Source organism: Pseudophryne corroboree, chromosome 3 (assembly GCF_028390025.1).
Source record: "Pseudophryne corroboree isolate aPseCor3 chromosome 3, aPseCor3.hap2, whole genome shotgun sequence".
Taxonomy (NCBI): domain Eukaryota; kingdom Metazoa; phylum Chordata; class Amphibia; order Anura; family Myobatrachidae; genus Pseudophryne; species Pseudophryne corroboree.
The window spans coordinates 465166803-465188914 of NC_086446.1; the positions used below are offsets into that span (position 1 = coordinate 465166803).

A 22112-nucleotide genomic window follows, 5' to 3' on the forward strand; every position below is an offset into this window, starting at 1 on the left:
CGGATCTCTCCATGTGTACACCACCTAACACATCTGAGAGCTTTCCGGCAGTGTCCCTTATTTAATTATGTGCACGGTGCATACAGAAACACTTTACACCCTACATAGAGTGGGTTGTTGGGGAGTATGAAGAAAGTCTGGAAGTCGAGTGAGTATTTTGGGGTATTTCTACTCATTGCAAGATTAATATTACACATTACTGAGGCTTATACTCTGTTAATTGCTGTGGAGTTAAGTTGATAGTAGGTGTTTCAGAAGTTAAGCAAGACACTTATAGGACTAGGGTCACCCTATGGGTTGTCAGCACCTTAGCAAGGGGTATTTTTCTTTTACTTTCATGGAATTGGTTGCTGTATAGAAGCATGCTAGATCCAGGACTTGTATAGAACCACCCTTTCTCTTGGACCTGTAAAAAAAGAAACTTAAGATATCAAGCGTATATATGCACGTCATATGTCCCAACTGATCCCCTCTTCTCATGTATTTACGGTATTCTGTTTTGATTTGGGTGGGGTGTGTTCAAACTGAAATCTAAATTGCAGTGTAAAAATAAAGCAGCCAGTATTTACCCTGCACAGAAACAAAATAACCCACCCACATCTAACTCTTTGCAAATGTTATATCTGCCCCACCTGCAGTGCACAAGGTTTTGCCCAACTGCTAACAAATTTGCTGCTGCGATCAATTCTGAATTACCCCCATAGACTTTTTACTTCAGAGTTTTGACTATTAAAATGATTAGAATAATACAAAGAAGATATTTAGAATATATTCTTTGGATTTTTTATATCATTTATATAGTCAATACTCACTTCACCGCATGACACTGCTATAAACCTGTCTGCTACATACACCAGCCATCCAGGATGAAACACTATACACAGCCACTGAAAGCCGACAACTGACACACCAGCTACTATTAAGTTTCAACTCTGGGATTCCGGCATCAGTCTTCTGGCCGCTTGTCAGGAGTCCAGTGACAGGATTTCGACTGCCGGCATCCCGACCGCCGGTATGCTAAATACATCCCGCTGATTGATATCAGCAGCAAATGAACATTTATTTAGTTTCATAATGCATATAGGTTTAATGTTTTTTACTGTACAACCGATGTTTAATTGATAGTTTCACAACTGAAAAATGTGTTCAAGAGCTGACATAAAGGGTAGATTCAATGGGTGGTATTCAAATGATATATCACGCCCAATCTCCTTTCTAAAATGATACCCGTTATCGCGCATATCGCACCCATAGTAATCAGGTTTAGCTGCATAAAGGGTTAGGGCGCCTCGCTACCCCAGGGGTAGCAAGCTGAAATGATGACACCACACCCGTTAGCAGAAACAGAACAGATGTGGAATGGGGTGAAAAGAATTGAATACCGCCCAATTAGTCTTGTGCTTGTGGGTTAACATTATCTGGGATATTTTTATGAAGCTCTCTCCCAATACCCACGCAATTCAATTAGAGATGGCAAGTCAAGGTTGTCACTCGTTAATTTTGCAGTGTGTGACCTAAGTGAAGCACATAAAACAGTGGGGGAAATCATCCTGAACCCCCCAAAAAGTGGCAAAAAAGATAACAGAGTACTGTAGGTGGCTGTTAGTGGCCACAGGCAAAGTGATGGAGGCAGTGATGGTGTCAAATGTACAGTTTTTTGGGCTGCAGTGAGACTGTCAACAACAGTTGTATCAAGGGTTCAGAATAGATGACCTTTTCCATTGAAAATTACCTATTACCGCTGTTGGTAGATGGCATTAGCAATCAAAGACAAGTTCGAATAACTTTTGGTTTTGAAAGCTTGATAAATGGCACAATTATATGGTCCCCATGCATTGGATTGTGACGGGAGTGATATATCCCACAGGGCAAAAAGCTTGATAAATACATGTAGATCCCTAAGAAATGCTTTATTCGCCTTACAATGGCTTCTGAAGGAGAAATTCCCTTCATGTGTTGTACTTTTGCTGTAATAGGCTGCTGTGTTATTATATAATGCACTTATTTCTTTTTGTGCTCATAATGGGATATTCATTTTGTACATAAAATATTTCTCTTATGTTAATATAGATAGTATTTTACCCATATTGGTGTCAGCAACAAAATAGGTGAACACATTTAGAAAGAAATGTCTAATTATCTATGTACAGTAGCACCTTTTCTGAAATTACTAAATCTCAGAACGAACTTCTGTAAAAACAAATTTCCATTTTTATTGATCTAAAGGGGTCACATGCAAAAATATATATATTTCATCAAACACTTAGTTCATGGAAAACTAACGATGATTATTGTCTTCCAGGTGTTAGATGATGCTCTGAAGATCTGTAACTACATATTTACCTTGATTTTTGTCCTTGAATCAGGGTGCAAAATGGTTGCTTTTGGTTTCCGACGATTTTTTAAAGACAGGTACAGTATTAGTGATATTACTTGCAATTGGGAATGTTGCGGTGACAATACACTGTCCCAGGCCAGATTAACAATGGGGCGGATGGAGCTCCAGGCCTACACATAAAAATAGGCCCATTATCAAGACAGCATGATGATGACCAGCTACCCGCTGGCCACATGGTTGGCTATATATCAGAAGCATTGTAGTTCTATTTTCCACACAAAATTCTCAAAAATTTTATTTTTACATATTTAGGGAGACATTGGGGCTAATAATGTATGGGGGCTACATGGCACTTGCCATGCCCACACAGCAGTGGTCACACCCACTCTGCTTCTTATAATAGGCCAGTGGTTCCCAAACTTTTTTGGCGTCCTAGAGAATCAGTATTTCTTTCATGGCATCCCTAGGCCAAAGGTTCATTATTGAGAAATTTAGAAATAAATATTAAATTAAGTAAATTGTGTTTATATGTCGTTCTTAGGTTCAATTGTTTGGTGAGGGACAATTTGAGTCTATTTATCCACATATTTTACGACTCGCAGCCACCAGCACTAGTTTTGCCAATTACATTGACCACAAATACTATGAATTGGTCCTGGACCACCAACCCAGGGCACCCCTGCAAGTGTCCCAAGGCACCCCAGGGTGCCATGGCACACAGTTTGAGAACCACTGTATAGGCCCTTGAAATTTTCAGTCCCAGGCCCATGAGGCGCTTAATCCATCCCTGACTGTCACATATGGCCCAATAAACAAAAGGAACACAGTACAGCTGTTTAAATTTGCAAGTAGAGCGCCAGAGAGTGACTAATGCTAGGCTAGCTATCACATGGTAACTAGAATATAGTATTTTACATGCTCAAATCATCCTATTATCCTATTAATCTTCTTTATGCCTTATGCAGAAGAAGCTATTCTGTCTCCTATAATAATGGCTATGGTCATAGCAGTCCTAAATTCTACAAAGTAAATACATTTTTTTAAATAATGTGTAAAACCCATTGAAAGTTTTCGGCTTTAATAAAAACTTCAGAGCTGGCGGTTTGTGTACAAAGAACATTGGGAAAAAGGATAACTTTTCACTCTTTACCAGAGTAGTAATTTATATTCAGTGTCGGACTGTAGCATGAAGGTCCCACCGGGGGTATGCAGTGGTAGGGGCCCATGATTAGAGGTGTGTCCAGCCTCCAAAGGGGGTGTGGCCAACCACCACAGAGGTTTGGCTAACCATTATAGAGTACCTGGTCTGGACTCCTTGATAATTTGTATAGTAATTAATGCTAGTGCATGATTGATAATGTGCCAGATTAATGACAACAATGTACTGTAGAGAATATATCATAATCCAGTGCAGTATAAGGTAACATATGTATAATAAATAATTCAAGTGCACAGTCTAGAACCTAGGTGGTCATTCCGAGTTGATCACAGTCAGCAACTTTTTGCTGCTGCTGCGATCAACTAGTCTACGCCTATGGGGGAGTGTATTTTAGCTTAGCAGGACTGTGATCGCTTGTGCAGCCCTGCTAAGCTAAAAAAATTTCAAGCAGGACATGACTAGCCCTGGACATACTTACCCTATGCGTCGATCTCTGCGATGCTGGGGCCGGCTTTGACGTCAGACATCCACCCTCCGTTCTCCTGGACACGCCTGCGTTTTCTTCTCCATTCCCCGAAAACGCCAGCCAACGGTCCGGATCCACCCAGGAACGCCTTCTTTCTGTCAATATTCTTGTGTTCGCCTCTGCGACCACTTTCTTCGTAGGACGCGTCGTTACCCAGCGACCCCTCTCGCCGGGCAACGACGCGCGTGCACAGTGCGGCCGCTGCGCATGCGCATTCCAGACCCGTTCACACCGCAGCGACAAACCGCTGTGTGCGAACGGGTCGGAATGACCCCCCTGGATCCCTAGAGTAGGAGGGCCCCCCAGGCAGTGGGGCCTACCGGTGGTTTCCCCTGTACCCCTGTGGGCCAGTCCGAGCCTGTCTATATTTCAATACTTTTATAAATATTTATATATCATGACAGATTTTCCATGTAATTCAGACAATATGAAAATACTTGAGCTTGGTATACACAGTTCCAAAGCTTCTCTCCATCTGGCGCTCATTTATGGAACACTACCTTTTAAAAATCCAACATACATAATTAAAGCATACCTGGAGATACTTTTATACCCCCTTCCCCACCACCATTACAGTAAGGTCTTGCGGATTGATCCTATTCATACCAATCGGTAAGCTACAGTGATCTGGATTCTTTGTATAATGTGGCATTATTAAGCATTATTGTACTGTTCATTGTAAATTGGGAGTGGGTTAATGAAGATTTCCAACAGAGATAAAATGGCATACACTGTAGTCGTGGATAATCACATTTACAGTAGGTGTTTATTCGGATTCAGTATGATATCCCAGCTGTCGGGTTCCCGGCGGTCAGGAGTCCAACGCCAGAATCCCGATAGCCAGAATACTGGCAGCGAGCGCAGTGTGTCCCCTTGCTGGCTCACTGCGCTTGCCACACTTCGGGCTTGGTGGCGACCACAGGGTTATATTCCCCCTCAGGTGGTGGGATTCCGGTCGGTGGTCGGGATTCCGACCGCTGGTATTTCACCGGGTGACGGGATTACGGCGTCGGTATCCTGACCGCCGGGATCCCGGCAGTCGGCAAATTGATTGCCTTCTGTTTATTCAAATAGTGATTTATCTAAATAGTTACTTTTTATCAGTTTTTAAAACAGTAGTTTTATTAAAAGCAAAAGTTATGTTCCGTGAGAAAATAAATAGTTGCTAGTTAATAAATACAACCTTTTCTAAGCAGTATTGTGCATTTTAATGACAGACCAGAAGGTAAGCAACAAGACATATTATACAGTGATTGTTCCTGTAGGCCAGGGTTTAACCCATAAGGGCCCCCATCTTTAATAACATTGTACTTTTACATTTCAGGATTAAACACACCAGGAAGTGTAAGACATAGCTTTGTAAATAAACACCATAGCGTTTAATACTACTATGAATGAATATAATTTTATGAACTGTGCACTATTTAATTATACCTATTTATATTCGTTGAGTGCATGATCTTTTTTATATTACTGGTAAATATATATATATATCGTATATAATATATATATATATATATATATATATATATAAAACAAGGGAGGTATTCGGCACTCCAGCACTATAAAGAAAAGCAACTTGCTCCGGTGCCCTGCTTGCAAATAGCAAATAGTGGAAACAAAAACAGCCGGCACTCATAGAGACTCAATGAAATAACTTGACACAGCACAGCAGCTATATTGTGTGTATATATATATTTCTCTTACGACCTAGAGGATGCTGGGGACTCTGTAAGGACCATGGGGATAGACGGGCTCCGCAGGAGACATGGGCACTTTAAGAAAGACTTTAGGTATGGGTGTGCACTGGCTCCTCCCTCTATGCCCCTCCTCCAGACCTCAGTTTACTACTGTGCCCAGAGGAGACTGGGTGCATTACAGGGAGCTCTCCTGAGTTTCCTGTCAGAAAGTATATTTGTTAGGTTTTTTATTTTCAGGGAGCCTGCTGGCAACAGACTCCCTGCATCGAGGGACTGAGGAGAGAGAAGCAGACCTACTTCTGTGAGTTTCAAGGCTCTGCTTCTTAGGCTACTGGACAGTGGACACCATTAGCTCCAGAAGGATCGGTACGCAGGTCTCACCCTCGCCGTCCGTCCCAGAGCTGCGCCGCCGTCCTCCTCACAGAGCCGGAAGGTAGAAGCCGGGTGAGTATGAGAAGAAAAGAAGACTTCAGAGGTGGCAGAAGACTTCATGATCTTCACTGAGGTAATGCACAGCGGTGAAGCTGTGCGCCATTGCTCCCATACACCTCACACACGGCAGTCACTGTAAGGGTGCAGGGCGCAGGGGGGGCGCCCTGGGCAGCATATAAACCTCTCTCTGGCAAAAATATATATATATATATATATACCACAACAACCACCTAGGTGGAAGGTGCACTCACGCCCAGAAATTAGTCTCTGAAGTCACTTGTAAATTCAGTATATTTTTATTCGGGTTCACTGTTGATGCCGTATTTCATCGACGTTTCGGTCCTTATGCGGACCTTTATCAAGATTGGCACTTAAATCACCTATACAATCAGAAACAGTTACAATTAATATGTATAAGAACCCAGATTTATTCAACACCAACACCACCAGTGCCTCCCAGGCCCTGAAGACTGTCACAAAAACCAGAAAACGTATTAAAAAGCTGTTTTTTTATATATGTAAAAAAGAGATACTTGGAAATAATCCACGTGTGATGTCTCTTTCATCACACGTGGATTATTTCCAAGTATCTCTTTTTTACATATATAAAAAAACAGCTTTTTAATACGTTTTCTGGTTTTTGTGACAGTCTTCAGGGCCTGGGAGGCACTGGTGGTGTTGGTGTTGAATAAATCTGGGTTCTTATACATATTAATTGTAACTGTTTCTGATTGTATAGGTGATTTAAGTGCCAATCTTGATAAAGGTCCGCATAAGGACCGAAACGTCGATGAAATACGGCATCAACAGTGAACCCGAATAAAAATATACTGAATTTACAAGTGACTTCAGAGACTAATTTCTGGGCGTGAGTGCACCTTCCACCTAGGTGGTTGTTGTGGTATATTGGTGGCCTCTCTGGTCATTAGGAGCACCCGCCGTCGTTATTACTTTTGATGAGAGTGCAGGATCTTCCAAGACTATATATATATATATATATATATATATAGATACAGCTGGGCACTGTATATATAAAGAGCCCCCGCCAGTTTTTAGTATATTTGAGCGGGACAGAAGCCCGCCGCCGAGGGGGCGGGGCTTCTCCCTCAGCACTCACCAGTGCCATTTTCTCCACAGCACAGCGCTGAGAGGAAGCTCCCCGGACTCTCCCCTGCTTATTCCACGGTGAAAGAGGGTTTTGAAGAAGGAGGGGGGCACATAATTTGGCGCATATATATATATATATGTACAAACAGCGCTACTGGGTAAACATATATTTATATAGTGTTTTTTCCTGGGTCATATAGCGCTGGGTGTGTGCTGGCATAATCTCTCTCTGTCTCTCCAAAGGGCCTTGTGGGGGAACTGTCTTCAGATAAGAGGATTCCCTGAGTGTGTGGTGTGTCGGTACGCGTGTGTCGACATGTCTGAGGTAGAAGGCTTTCAGGGGGAGGAGGAGGAGAAAATGAATGTGGTGTCTCCGTCAATAACGCCGACACCTGACTGGATGGATATGTGGAATGTTTTAAGTGCTAATGTAAATTTATTGCACAAAAGATTAGACAAAGCTGAAGCTAGGGAACAGCCAGGGAGTCAACCCATGTCTGTCCCTATGTCGCAGGGACCTTCCGGTTCTCAAAAGCGCCCACTATCCCAAATAGTAGACACAGATACCGAGACGGATTCTGACTCCAGTGTCGACTACGATGATGCAAAGTTACAGCCAAAATTGGCTAAATGTATTCGATATATATGATTATTGCAATAAAAGATGTTTGGCATATCACAGAGGAACCCCCTCTCCCTGACACGAGGGTACACATGTATAAGGGAAAGAAACCTGAGGTAACCTTTCCCCCCTCACATGAGTTGAACGAATTATGTGAAAAAGCTTGGGAATCTCCAGACAAAAAACTGCAGATTCCCAAAAGGATTCTTATGGCGTATCCTCTCCCGCCAACGGACAGGATACGGTGGGAATCCTCCCCTAGGGTAGACAAAGCATTGACACGGTTATCCAAAAAGGTAGCGCTGCCATCCCAAGATACGGCTACCATCAGGGATCCTGCTGACCGCAAGCAGGAGGTTACCTTGAAGTCCATTTACACACATTCTGGTACCTTACTCAGACCGGCGATTGCGTCGGCCTGGGTTTGTAGCACTGTAGCAGCATGGACAGATACCTTATCAGCGGAAATTGAGACCCTAGATAAGGATACCACTTTATTGACCCTAGGGCATATAAAAGATGCTGTCTTATATATGAGAGATGCTCAAAGAGACATTAGTCTACTGGGTTCTAGAATCAACGCTATGTCGATTTCTGCTAGACGAGTCCTATGGACCCGGCAAAGGACAGGTGATGCCGACTCAAAGAGGCATATGGAGGTTTTACCTTACAAGGGCGAGGAATTGTTTGGGGAAGGTCTCTCGGACCTGGTCTCCACAGCAACAGCTGGTAAATCAAATTTTTTGCCTTATATTCCCTCACAGCCTAAGAAAGCGCCACATTATCAAATGCAGTCCTTTCAATCACAAAGAAACAAGAAAGTACGAGGTGCGTCCTTTCTTGCCAGAGGTAAGGGCAGAGGAAAAAAGCTGCACAACACAGCTAGTTCCCAGGAACAGAAGTCCTCCCCGGCCTCTACAAAATCCACCGCATGACGCTGGGGCTCCGCTACAGGAGTCCGCCCCAGTGGGGGCACGTCTTCGAGTTTTCAGCCACATCTGGGTTCACTCACAGGTGGATCCCTGGGCAATAGAAATTGTTTCCCAGGGTTACAAGCTGGAATTCGAAGAGGTGCCTCCTCGCCGGTTTTTCAAATCGTCCCTACCAGCTTCTCCCCCGGAAAGGGAGATAGTGTTAAATGCAATTCACAAATTGTATCTTCAACAGGTGGTGGTCAAGGTTCCCCTGCTTCAACAAGGGAGGGGATATTACTCAACCCTGTTTGTAGTCCCGAAACCGGACGGTTCGGTCAGACCCATTTTTAATTTAAAATCCCTGAACCTATACTTGAAAAGGTTCAAGTTGAAGATGGAATCGCTAAGAGCGGTCATCGCCAGCCTGGCAGGGGGGGATTTTATGGTATATCTGGACATAAAGGATGCATACCTTCATGTTCCCATTTATCCACCTCATCAGGCGTACCTGAGATTTGCGGTACAGGATTGTCATTACCAATTTCAACATTGCCGTTTGGGCTTTCCACGGCCCCGAGGATTTTCACCAGGGAAATGATGGTGCTCCTGCGCAAGCAAGGTGTCACAATTATCTCGTACTTGGACGATCTCCTCATAAAAGCGAGATCAAGAGAGCAGTTGCTGAACAGCGTCTCACTTCCACTGAAGGTGTTACAGCAACACGGCTGGATTCTCAATATCCCGAAGTCGCAGTTGGTTCCTACGACTCGTCTGACCTTCTTAGGCATGATTCTGGATACAGACCAGAAAAGAGTTTATCTTCCGATAGAAAAAGCTCAGGAACTCATGACTCTGTCAGGAACCTATTGAAGCCAAAACGGGTGTCAGTGCATCACTGCACTCGAGTCCTGGGAAAGATGGTGGCATCATACGAAGCCATTCCCTTCGGCAGGTTCCATGCGAGGACTTTCCAATGGGACCTACTGGACAAGTGGTCCGGGTCACATCTACTAATTCATCAGTTGAACACCCTGTCCCCCAGAGCCAGGGTATCTCTCCTGTGGTGGCTGCAGAGTGCTCACCTTCTAGAAGGCCGCAGGTTCGGCATTCAGGACTGGATCCTGGTGACCACGGACGCGAGCCTCCGAGGTTGGGGAGCAGTCACACAGGGAAGAAACTTCCAAGGTCTTTGGTCAAGTCAAGAGACTTGTCTTCACATCAATATCCTGGAACTGAGGGCCATATACAACGCCCTACGTCAAGCGGAGACCTTACTTCGCGACCAACCAGTTCTGATCCAGTCAGACAACATCACCGCAGTGGCTCATGTAAACCGCCAAGGCGGCACAAGGAGCAGAGTGGAAATGGCGGAAGCCGCCAGGATTCTTCGCTGGGCGTAAAATCATGTAAGCGCACTGTCAGCAGTATTCATTCCGGGAGTGGACAACTGGGAAGCAGACTTCCTCAGCAGACACGACCTGCATCCAGGAGAGTGGGGACTTCATCAGGAAGTCTTCGCACAGATTGCAAGTCAGTGGGGACTGCCCCAGATAGACATGATGGCGTCTCGCCTCAACAAAAAGCTATAGAGGTATTGCGCCAGAGCAAAAGACCCTCAGGCGGTAGCTGTAGACGCCCTAGTGACACCATGGGTGTTCCAGTCGGTCTATGTGTTTCCTCCTCTTCCTCTCATACCCAAGGTGTTGAGAATAATAAGAAAAAGAGGAGTGAGAACAATTCTCATTGTTCCAGATTGGACACGAAGGACCTGGTATCCGGATCTGCTGGAAATGCTCACAGAAGATCCGTAGCCTCTTCCTCTATGACAGGACCTGTTGCAACAGGGGCCCTGTCTGTTCCAAGACTTACCGCGGCTGCGTTTGACGGCATGGCGGTTTAACGCAGGATCCTAGCGGAAAAAGGCATTCCGGATGAGGTCATTCCTATGCTGATAAAGACTAGGAAGGACGTGACAGCTAAACATTATCACCGTATATGGAGAAAATATGTTTCTTGGTGTGAGGCCAGGAATGCTCCTACGGAAGGATTCCATCTGGGCCGTTTCCTTCACTTCCTACAGACTGGAGTGAATTTGGGCCTAAAATTAGGCTCCATTAAGGTTCAGATTTCGGCCTTATCCATTTTCTTTCAAAAAGAATTGGTTTCTCTCCCAGAAGTACAGACTTTTGTGAAGGGAGTGCTGCATATTCAGCCTCCTTTTATACCTCCGGTGGCACCTTGGGACCTTAACGTGGTGTTGAGTTTCCTTAAGTCGCACTGGTTTGAACCACTTCAAACGGTGGAGTTAAAATATCTCACTTGGAAGGTGGTCATGTTATTAGCCTTGGCTTCGGCTAGGCGAGTGTCGGAATTGGCGGCTTTGTCTTTCTTAAAGTGCCTATGTCTCCTGCGGAGCCCGTCTATCCCCATGGTCCTTACGGAGTCCCCAGCATCCTCTACGGACTACGAGAAAAAGATTTACCGGTAGGTTTAAAATCTTATTTTTTATATATATATATATATATATATATATATATCGTATACATATATATCGTGTATATATATATATATATATATATTGTATATATATTGTGTATATATATATATATATATATATATATACCGTATATATATATATATATATATATACTCTCATCTGTATGTGTTGAATATTATTTATGCATATATTTATTATGAATAGGTACAGTATATGTGAGTTATTGATATAATGAATTTATTTAACATAGTGTTGACAGTACTCAGCAATCATACAACACTGTGCATTAACCTCTTACTGTATTTTTTAATATATTTTTTTAATTTAGGACAATTGATGTCCTGTTTAGCTGATTTATTGAATAATTTAGAGTACCACTAAAGTTTTGTATATATCTTATATGAGCTGCTTTATCCCTATAGGTTATAAGCTTGCAAGCAGGGCCTTCCTACCTCTATGATTGTTTGTCATTACGCCATTTTGTTTCACTGTTGTTTTCAATTGTAAAGTGCAATGGAATTTGCTGCGCTATAGAAGAAACTGTTAATACAAAAAATAATACTAATTTATCAGACAGTATTTTTATACTATAGCAAGCTAACTATTCTAGGGGGTCTCTATAAACACCTTTTTCTTTGTACTTCTACTCGTTTGTACAGATGGAATCAATTAGACTTGGCAATTGTTCTTCTTTCCATTATGGGAATTACACTGGAAGAGATTGAAGTGAACGCATCACTGCCCATTAATCCAACAATTATTCGGATTATGAGGGTTCTCAGAATTGCCAGGGGTACGTAATTGCATAATAGTCATATGTAGCACAAAATGACAGCGTGAGCATGGTTACTATAGTATAAAGTGAATATAAGAAAAACTATAACTTTAGAAGATATTTAAAACTTCAAATGTTTATTTATATATAATGTGTGCCCATAGTCTATGTCAAGGTTACATATAACTTGTAAATGTGCAGCATGTTTGAAGGTCACTATGGGCACACACCACTGTCCACCAATAAGCATGCTTTATAGGCAGCATCTGTTTCCATCTGGGAGCAAATGGTAGTTACTGTACTGTTTGTTTTGCCTGATATGCAGAAAATGGAAAAGCTTAGTGGAAACATTAAATGTCTGGCTGTGACTATCCATGATTACTTAATGAGTTTAGGTCTCCAGTACGAAACAGTAGATGAGCAGTGAACTTGATTCATTGTACCAACATTCTCTTTGCAGTTCTGAAGTTATTGAAGATGGCGGTTGGGATGAGGGCTTTGTTGGATACAGTTCTACAAGCTCTTCCACAGGTACAAAAAAAAAGTATCATTATTTGAATGATAAAGAATAAAATGACAATATAAAATGATGGAAAGGATTACATGCTCAAATGCTTTTCATGTCACTCTGTCTTATTACTTGAGTTGGGATGTGATTAAGATGCCGGCTGTTGGGATCTCGGCAGTCAGCATACCGATCAAAATGCCAATGGTGAAATCTCGACAGGGTCAGGAGACCGGCACCGGAATCCCAACAGCCGGCATCCTGGCCGTAAGTATAGCGGGTGGGTTAGGTCCGGGTGTGTGTTTGTTAGGTTTAGGAATCACCCGGGGGTTGGTGCTAGGCTGCGGAGGTGAATGGAAGGTTAGAGTTAGGCTGCAGGGAGGGGGTTAGGGTTAGGCACCACCGGGGGGAGGTTAAGGCTAGGTAATAAAGGGGGAGGGTTTGCTTTAGGCTGCGAGGAAGGGGGTATTAGGTTTAGGCACCAACGGGGGGAGGTTAAGGTTAGGCTGTGGGAAGGGAAGGTTAGGGTTAGGAGGGGGGAACATAATTACCTTGCCCCTGTTGGGATTTCACAGATCGGGATTCCGGAGTTAGTATTGTGACCACCGGCATGCCGTCTGGCGGTCAATCATACTGAACCCCTTGAGTTATCTCCTCACTGAAGCAATCACAAGATAGCAAATTATCTCCTCAGCAACCTTGTCCATTTAGTTTGTCATGTCATGTCTGCATTGCTTTTCTCCAGAGCCTTACAGAACAAGCAGTTCCCCTTCATGTAAATAAATGCCAGTTAAGACGTATCTTACTAGGCAAATTTGTGTATTTGGCCCATATAAGTAGATACAATATGAAAAGCACATACAATATACATTTTTCATGGCTTCTTCTTGTTTTAGTACATAAAACAGTTGTATGCATGTCATTTCTAATATTTCACATTTTCTAAATGGTAAAACCTACTCACAAACTATTTCACACATGCCCATCCTGAAAACGTGTAGTGATTCTAAATCAATATCCTTACCACTACCAGCCTCTTCCCCTCTCCTTTACTTGCAAGGAATGTAATGAAATAGAACGATGGAAATGGGTCAGTTGTAGTGAATGTGAATAACTGGCATTTTACTATTTACTAAACTATTAAATAAAACAATCATTGAGCCATAGAACATGGGTAGGATGTTCTCTTACTGTAATTCTCTTGTACTTCATACTTTATAGCAATCATATTAGCGTTTGTTTCATTTCTTCTACAGGTGGGGAACCTAGGCCTGCTATTTATGTTGCTGTTCTTTATTTTTGCTGCATTGGGAGTTGAACTGTTTGGGGACTTGGGTAAGTGTTCAGAAGAATAATAAAGATTATTATTATGTATGATGATAAAACTAATGTAAGCGTTCTGTTTGCATCGTTTCACAGAGTGCAATGATTCTCATCCATGCGAGGGTCTTGGGAGACATGCCACTTTTAGAAACTTTGGTATGGCCTTTCTAACTCTTTTCCGCGTATCTACAGGCGATAACTGGAATGGGATTATGAAGGTAAAAAGGGTTTACAATATGTGGAGGTTCTCGTTGTGGCTTATTTAGTAAAATGGTTATATGTTTATAAGTCCCAAATGTATTAAGCCTTAACAAGAGATACATTTCAGATGCATTAAGAGTGACAAATAACCAGCCAATCAACTGCCATGTCACAGGCTGTGTTCGAAAAATGACAGTTAGGAGCTGATTGGCTGGACATTTATCTCTCCTTATGCGTCTCAACTTTATCTCTTGTTAAGGCTTAATACATTTGGGCCTATATGTGATGCTGTCTAAAGCCAGATGTCTGTAATGGATTCTTCTTACAATCTAGATTCTTGTAAACACAACTGATGAAAAATGTTACCATCAAACCTGGGGCATATTAAGAGAGAAGGGTTCCCGTGTGCAGTCTCTGTCCGGGCCCCCTCCTCTCTAGCAGGCAGCTGCAGTAATACTGAGCACTAGGCGGTGCGCAGGTCTCTGTGAAAATGGCAGAATTTCCCTACTGGCACGGTTTTCCCTGGTGATTTTCCCTACTGTGCAAGTGCAAAACGGAGACCTGCACACCATCTAGTGCTCAGATTCATTGACGTTGCTGCAAGACTACGGAGAAGTGAGTAATGAATGGGTGCAGGGTGTGTATTGTGGGCTCCTCTGGACCCAGGGGCCCATGTGCAGCACACACACTTCACCCATTATAGACACGCCACTGATTCAAACTCAGTACTAAGGCCCTGGTTGGAATTTAATTTTGAGGAAGCAATGCTAACCACTGTGACACTTTATTCATCTATCCATTATCATATTTCTATAGCATTTACAGGTTTTTCTCAGTTCAGTGAACCAAACCCAAATACATTAATAGGTGAATATTTGTAAGAGAATATAATATTTGGTCTAATGATAGAGCACCCCTAGTTGGCAATGTCAATAAGTGATACTCCATAGACAGGAAACATCCTTGCAGTATCCTATTAGCCCTGATGCAGTTTTGGACGGATATCGTGATTAATGACCAATGGTCATTATAGCGGTATCCAATTAGAGGCTGTTTTGATTGGCCGAAATTGGACCCGCAATCGCATGAAAACACATGGGACCAGGGATACGTCCCCGATCCCATTTGTTATTGTGGCTCTGGCGGCTTCTTATCAGGGATCATGCTTCGGGTGTCTGACTATTGACTATTCTAAATAATTTGTGCTTTGTAACATTTATTTTTACCATCTAGGTAGAAAACAGGTATTTCAAGGAGCATGTCCTGTTCACAAGGAATAGCACTGGTTCTGATTAAACACAAATATACACTATTGTCTATTAGCTATATGAAAAGCAAAAGTACACTAGTATAATAAACAGAAAAAACGTGACATAAGAAATGCGATAACAGCAACTAATAATACACGTCTCAGGGACTCTAGAGGGAAGTTCAGGCTACTGAATACCAGCATCAATCAACAATGAGTACATGTTGACCTTAACTATCCCAGTCCATATACTGTAATAAAGATGTTGCTGTTTAAGAGAAAGCATTTTTTAACCTTACCAATACCACAGCAAAGAAAAGGTGCATCCCTGTGTATATATATTGTACTACTGAGATTTTAGTAATTCATTTTTACTCTGGCCTGTTACTTTTATTCTTGACATTAGGACACACTGCGTGACTGCAACGAGGAATCAACCTGTTACAACACTGTCATCTCCCCAATCTACTTTGTGTCATTTGTGCTAACAGCACAGTTTGTACTGGTCAATGTGGTGATTGCTGTACTCATGAAACACTTAGAAGAAAGCAACAAAGAAGCCAAGGAAGAGGCTGAGCTAGAGGCAGAAATGGAGCTAGAGTTCCAGATTCAGAACATACAAAGTCCAGATAGTGATACTTTTCTCTGGGCTGGAAGAGACCTTGGCTACACTCAGGACAACCCTTATGGATACATAAATAACATGAAGGATAAGGTTGACTCTCAGCTGTCATTAGTTCATCCCATGGTAAGGAATTACAATGCATGCTAACGCATCTGAGGGTCAGTAAATTGCACATTTAGGAAAGGTGCTTGTACCTTACAGAGAGATTCAGAGCAACCACATGTAAGCATATGCTTTTGGTGGCACGCCTTCTGCTGTATTTATTCACACATTCTGCATTTTACATGGAATGTATGGGTTAGCGCATGTTAACCCATGGTTTACCACACTATGAAAATGCAGATTAATTGAATAGCTACATAGGGAGGAATTTAGTAAGGCACTGCCCAAATTGAATTCAGCCCCCCCCCCCCCCCCCCCCCCCCGTTTAACTATATTGAACGCATTGCCCCTCGTTATTGATTATAAAGATATTATCAATCACTTGTGGTAATTTATGATGTGTAAAACATTGACTTGAAGGAGATTATTGTGCAACTGTGACAGGCTTGTGGGCTGTGGATGCCCAAAAACTTAACAACAGTACAAACGTCACCTGCTATCACTTTTGGCCTACCTTTTTCATTCATTTCGACATTTCCATTTTTTTCCTACAACACTTGTTAAAGTTGTTTTCAGAGTACATACAGTAAAAAGCTCTGCAGCCACCTGCTAAATCAAGAGAACCTTCCCTAATGTACTTTCTTCACCCCTTGAATATCATGTTCTTCAGCACTGTCACAACTGAGGGCCTGAGCTGACGGGAGGCAGCCTCAGTTGTAGGGGCTGAGATGTACCGGAACCTGGGAGGTTGTATCAGACCCCTGGACATGTAAGTAACATGAATAATAACTGCCCGAAGGCGTGACCACGACAACTTGGATAAAAGTCAATGATGTTTATTATGACAACTCCGCAACACAGCAGCAGTAAAAGAAAACGTAAAAGTCAGCAAAGAATAAATACAGTTCCTGGGTGCTACAGGATGGCAGGAGCCACAGGGCACTGGTAGTGTGAGATAGTTCTTATGATCTTCTAGATGGAAAGTCCTTACCAGGCCCGACTGTAGCAATGGAGATAACCCAGGATTGTGCCAGCTGGTGTTCCAGGAAAAGCTGGGTTGCTGAAGATAAAACAGCTGCTGTGGATACTGGCTGGAACCAGACTGTTGTTAGCACGGAGTGGATACTGGCTGGAACCAGTTAAATAATAAATGAACTTGGGAGCGATGAAATATGAACTGAAATGTAGAACTTGAGAGCGGAGAAATAATAATACCGGTGGAGAGTGGTAAAGTGTAGAAAGGACACCGGCCCTTTAAGGGAAGCTGTACTCTGCTGGAAGCTGAGCTGGAAGCAGGTAATGTTGTAGCTGGAAACAGATGAATCCACAATGGATTGGAGAGTCAGGCTACACCGCAGGTGGAATGCTGGTGCGGGTCTCTATGGTGGAAGTCTTGAGACAGGAGCTGGAACCTGGAAGACAATCACAGGAGAGAGACAAACAGGAACTAGGTTTGACAACCAAAGCACTGACGCCTTCCTTGCTCAGGCACAGTGTATTTATACCTGCAGCAAGGAAGGCATTGGCTAGGCAATTATGCAAATTATCAATACTGAGAACAGATTGGTGGAAATGATCAGCTGACAGAATCCAAGATGGCTGCGCCCATGCAGACACTTGGAGGGAAGTTTGGTTTGTAATCCATGTGGTAATGAAAACAGTAATGGCGGCGCCGGCCACCGGAGACAGGAGGCGCCAGGCTGACAGATGCACATCCAACCACGCGGACACAGCGGAGGCCGCGGCTGACGTAATCGCCACTCAGACACTCTGCATGCAGAAGTTCAGGGACGGCGGCGGAGGCCGCGGGAGACGCCATGCCAGGTGTAATATGGCGTTTACTGTGACAGCGTCCCAGAGTGACAGGAGAGGATACAGGAATGTACACATCAGGATAACAGATGGGATCCGGTCCTGGAGCGCTGAGCCAGCCTTAGGAGGCATCTGATGGGTAAGAAATGGCGTCCAGATACCCGGATCGTGACAGCACCCCCCCCTTTAGGAGTGGCCCCAGGACACTTCTTTGGCTTTTGAGGAAACTTGGAATGGAATCTCCGGACCAAGGCAGGAGCATGGACATCAGAAGCATTGGTCCATGAACGTTCCTCAGGGCCATAACCCTTCCAGTCAATGAGATACTGAAGTTGACCATAACGGTGACGTGAGTCCAGGATCTTGGCCACTTCATACTCAACGCCTCGTTGAGTTTGGACTTTCGGAGTTGGAGGAAGTGAGGAATGAAACCGATTCAAGATTAGCGGTTTCAACAGGGAAACATGGAATGTCCTGGGTATTTTTAAGAAAGGAGGTAACTGGAGTCTGTAAGCAACAGGATTGATGACTTGATCAATTTTAAAAGGACCGATGAAGCGAGGTGCAAACTTCATACTGGGAACTCTCAACCTCAAATTCTTCGTGGATAACCATACCCGATCACCCACCTTGAGAGCAGGAACTGCTCGACGCTTCTTATCCGCAAACTTCTTGTACCTGAACGATGCCTTGAGCAGAGCTGATCGTACGCTCTTCCAGATATTGGCAAACTGATGCAAGGTGATATCCACTGCGGGAACAGAAGTTGCTGGAAGCGGTTGGAACTCAGGGACTTTAGGGTGGAATCCAAAGTTGGTGAAGAATGGTGTTGAAGAAGATGAAGAATGATACTGGTTGTTATGACAGAACTCGGCCCAGGGAAGTAATTGAACTCAGTCATCTTGAGAGGAGGACACATAGATGCGGAGGAAGGACTCCAAGTCCTGATTCACCCTCTCAGTTTGACCATTGGTCTGAGGATGGTAAGCCGTGGAAAACTTTAGCTTGACTTGGAGGACTTGACATAAACTTCGCCAGAATTTGGCTGTGAATTGAACTCCTCGATCTGAGATAATTTCTTCTGGAAGACCGTGGAGTCGGAAGATCTCTTGTATGAATACTTGAGCCAACTTGGAAGCTGACGGAAGACCGGTGAGAGGAATGAAGTGTGCCATCTTGGTGAACCGGTCAACTACCACCCAGATGGTATTGAACTTGTTGCACATGGGTAAGTCTGTAATGAAATCCATCGACAAGTGGGTCCATGGTCGACGGGGAACGGATAGTGGAACCAGTTGCCCCGCAGGCGACTGGCGGGATACTTTATGTTGGGCACACTTTGGGCAAGATGCAATAAACTCCAAGACGTCCTTTTTCAGAGTTGGCCACCAATAGGACCTAGAGATAAACTCCAGGGTTTTTTGGATACCTGTATGTCCGGCAAAACGGGAAGCATGGGCCCAATGCATGAGCTTCTTCCTTAGCATCGGCTTCACAAAACTTTTCCCTGATGGGGGCGTAGAGTCCATCCCTACCGTGGAGAATGCCAACGGATTTATAATAGGATGCTTGTCCGAAGACTCTGACTCATTTTCTTGCTCCCATGAGCGGGAAAGGGCATCGGCCTTGCGATTCTGAGAGCCCGGACAGAACTGGAGTTTAAAGTCGAACCTGGAAAAGAAAAGTGCCCATCTGGCCTGACAAGGGTTGAGACATTGTGCGCCCTTCAGGTATAAAAGGTTCTTGTGGTCTGTAAGTATGGTGATTGAATGAGAAGCTCCCTCCAACAGATACCTCCACTCTTCTAGAGCGAGCTTGATGGCTAGCAACTCCTGGTCGCCAATGGCATAGTTGCGTTCAGCTGGGGAGAACTTCCGGGAGAAGAAACTGCAAGGGTGTAAATGGCCATCTTTAGCCCTCTGAGATAACACCGCTCCTACTCCAACGGAGGAGGCATCCACCTCTAAGATGAAAGGAGAGTCGATGTCAGGCTGTTTCAGAACAGGCGCAGAGATGAACCTTTGTTTTAAAAGATGAAATGCTTGCATGGCTTCTTCAGTCCACTTGGACGGGTTAGCACCCTTCTTAGTGAAAGCAGTAATAGGCGCCACAATGGTGGAAAAGTCTCGTATAAACTTTCGGTAATAGTTGGCGAACCCTAAGAACCTCTGGACCCCTTTGAGGGTTAAGGGTACCGGCCAATTTTGGATTGCTTGTAGTTTCTCAGGATCCATCTCTAGTCCGGAACCGGACACAATGTACCCTAGAAACGGAATGGACTTGACTTCAAAGACGCATTTTTCTAATTTGCAATAGAGATGATTGACACGGAGACGGGACAGAACCTCTTTAACCCAAAAACGATGTTCCTCTAAATCGTTGGCAAAAATGAGGATATCGTCTAGATAGACCACGACATGACGGTATAGAATGTCTCTGAAGATCTCATTGACAAAATGCTGGAAGACAGCTGGAGCATTGCTCAATCCGAAGGGCATGACGAGGTACTCATAATGTCCGTCACGGGTGTTAAAGGCGGTCTTCCACTCGTCACCCTCACGGATCCGGATGAGATTGTATGCACCTCGCAAGTCCAGCTTTGTAAAGATGGTAGCTCCGCTAACTCTGTCAAAGAGCTCAGTAATCAGGGGTAAAGGATAACGGTTCTTGATGGTAATGTCGTTCAAACCTCTGTAGTCGATGCACGGCCGCAGACCACCATCTTTCTTTTTTACAAAAAAGAAGCCTGCGCCGGCTGGAGAAGAAGAAGGTCGAATGAACCCCTTTGCTAGGTTCTCTTTAATATATTCCTCCATAGAATGCGTCTCAGGCAGAGACAACGGATAAGTTCGGCCTCGAGGTGGAACCTTCCCTGGAACGAGATCAATCGGACAGTCCCATTCTCTATGAGGAGGAAGGATATCAGCAGAAGCTTTACTGAACACATCCGTGAAATCTTGATATGGAGGAGGTGGAACATCAGACGACCTGGGGGAGGAAGAACAGACAGGCAATACTTTAAACAAACATGTCTCAGCACAGGAGGAACCCCATGCCAGGATTTGCGTAGTCGTCCAATCAATTGTAGGATTGTGAAGACGGAGCCATGGAAGGCCCAGGACCACAGGATGTGTGGCTCTTGGAATCACTAAAAAAGAAATAAGTTCGGAATGAAGAACTCCCACTCTCAGACGAACTGGTAGAGTCCTTAAAGAAATAACTGCATCAAAAATTTTGCTGCCATCCACGGCAGTTAAAGAAATGGACGAAGGAAGTCTCTCGGTGGGTAGGGACCACCGTTTAACATAGGCTTCGGTAATAAAGTTCCCAGCTGCTCCGGAATCAAGGAGGGCAATGACGTTCCGATAACGTTGAGCAACTTGAAGCGAGACTGGGAGATTACAATCTTGAGGAGATGGAGAGGAGATCATTACTCCTAGCCGGCCCTCTCCTTGGCGAGCTAGGATTTGGAGTTTCCCGGACGTTTGGGACAGGCATTAATGGTGTGAGACGGAGCTGCACAATAGAGACAGAGAAACTCGGAGAGACGTCTTCGGCGCTCAGCAGGAGTTAAACGGGAACGGCCAAGTTGCATGGGCTCATCTTTAGATGGTGACAGTTGACGAGGAGGAGGAGCAGAAGATTTTGGAGCAGATGATCTTCCACGCTCAGTTGCTCTCTCTCTGAAACGTAAATCAACTTTCGTGCAGAGTGAGATTAGCTCATCTAACTTAGAAGGTAAGTCTCTGGTAGCTAACTCATCTTTAATACGCTCAGATAAGCCATGCCAGAATGCAGCATACAGGGCCTCGTCGTTCCATGCCAGTTCGGATGCCAGGATCTGGAACTGTATCAGATATTGTCCTACAGTACGTGACCCCTGGCGTAAACGGAGAATCTCGGATGAAGCTGAGGTTACCCGGCCTGGCTCGTCGAAGATGCGCCTGAATGTTGACACGAAGGCAGTGTAGGAAGATAGCAGGGTGTCGGACCTCTCCCATAACGGTGATGCCCAATCAAGGGCTGAGCCACTGAGAAGAGAAATAATGTAGGCAATTTTTGTACGGTCACTGGGAAAATTGCCAGGTTGTAGCTCAAACTGAATCTCACACTGGTTGAGAAATCCCCTGCAGAATCTCGGAGATCCGTCAAATTTTGCTGGCGTTGGAAGATGAAGACGTGGAGCAGAAATGGGTAAGGTGGGTGGGGTTATAGCTGGAGTCAC

At 44.0% G+C, this 22112-nt stretch overlaps 1 protein-coding gene across 4 annotated transcripts in view; it reads left to right on the plus strand.

The window, feature by feature from the left end:
- CACNA1G (calcium voltage-gated channel subunit alpha1 G) overlaps positions 1-22112 on the plus strand; it is a 281486-nt gene that overhangs the window by 216812 nt on the left and 42562 nt on the right. For all 4 annotated transcript variants that reach the window (XM_063960705.1, XM_063960707.1, XM_063960706.1 and 1 more), the window contains 6 exons: positions 2303-2412; positions 11955-12088; positions 12531-12601; positions 13832-13910; positions 13995-14116; positions 15755-16096. In XM_063960705.1, the coding sequence (XP_063816775.1) occupies positions 2303-2412; positions 11955-12088; positions 12531-12601; positions 13832-13910; positions 13995-14116; positions 15755-16096 (858 nt within the window). The remainder of the gene's footprint in view (positions 1-2302; positions 2413-11954; positions 12089-12530; positions 12602-13831; positions 13911-13994; positions 14117-15754; positions 16097-22112) is intronic.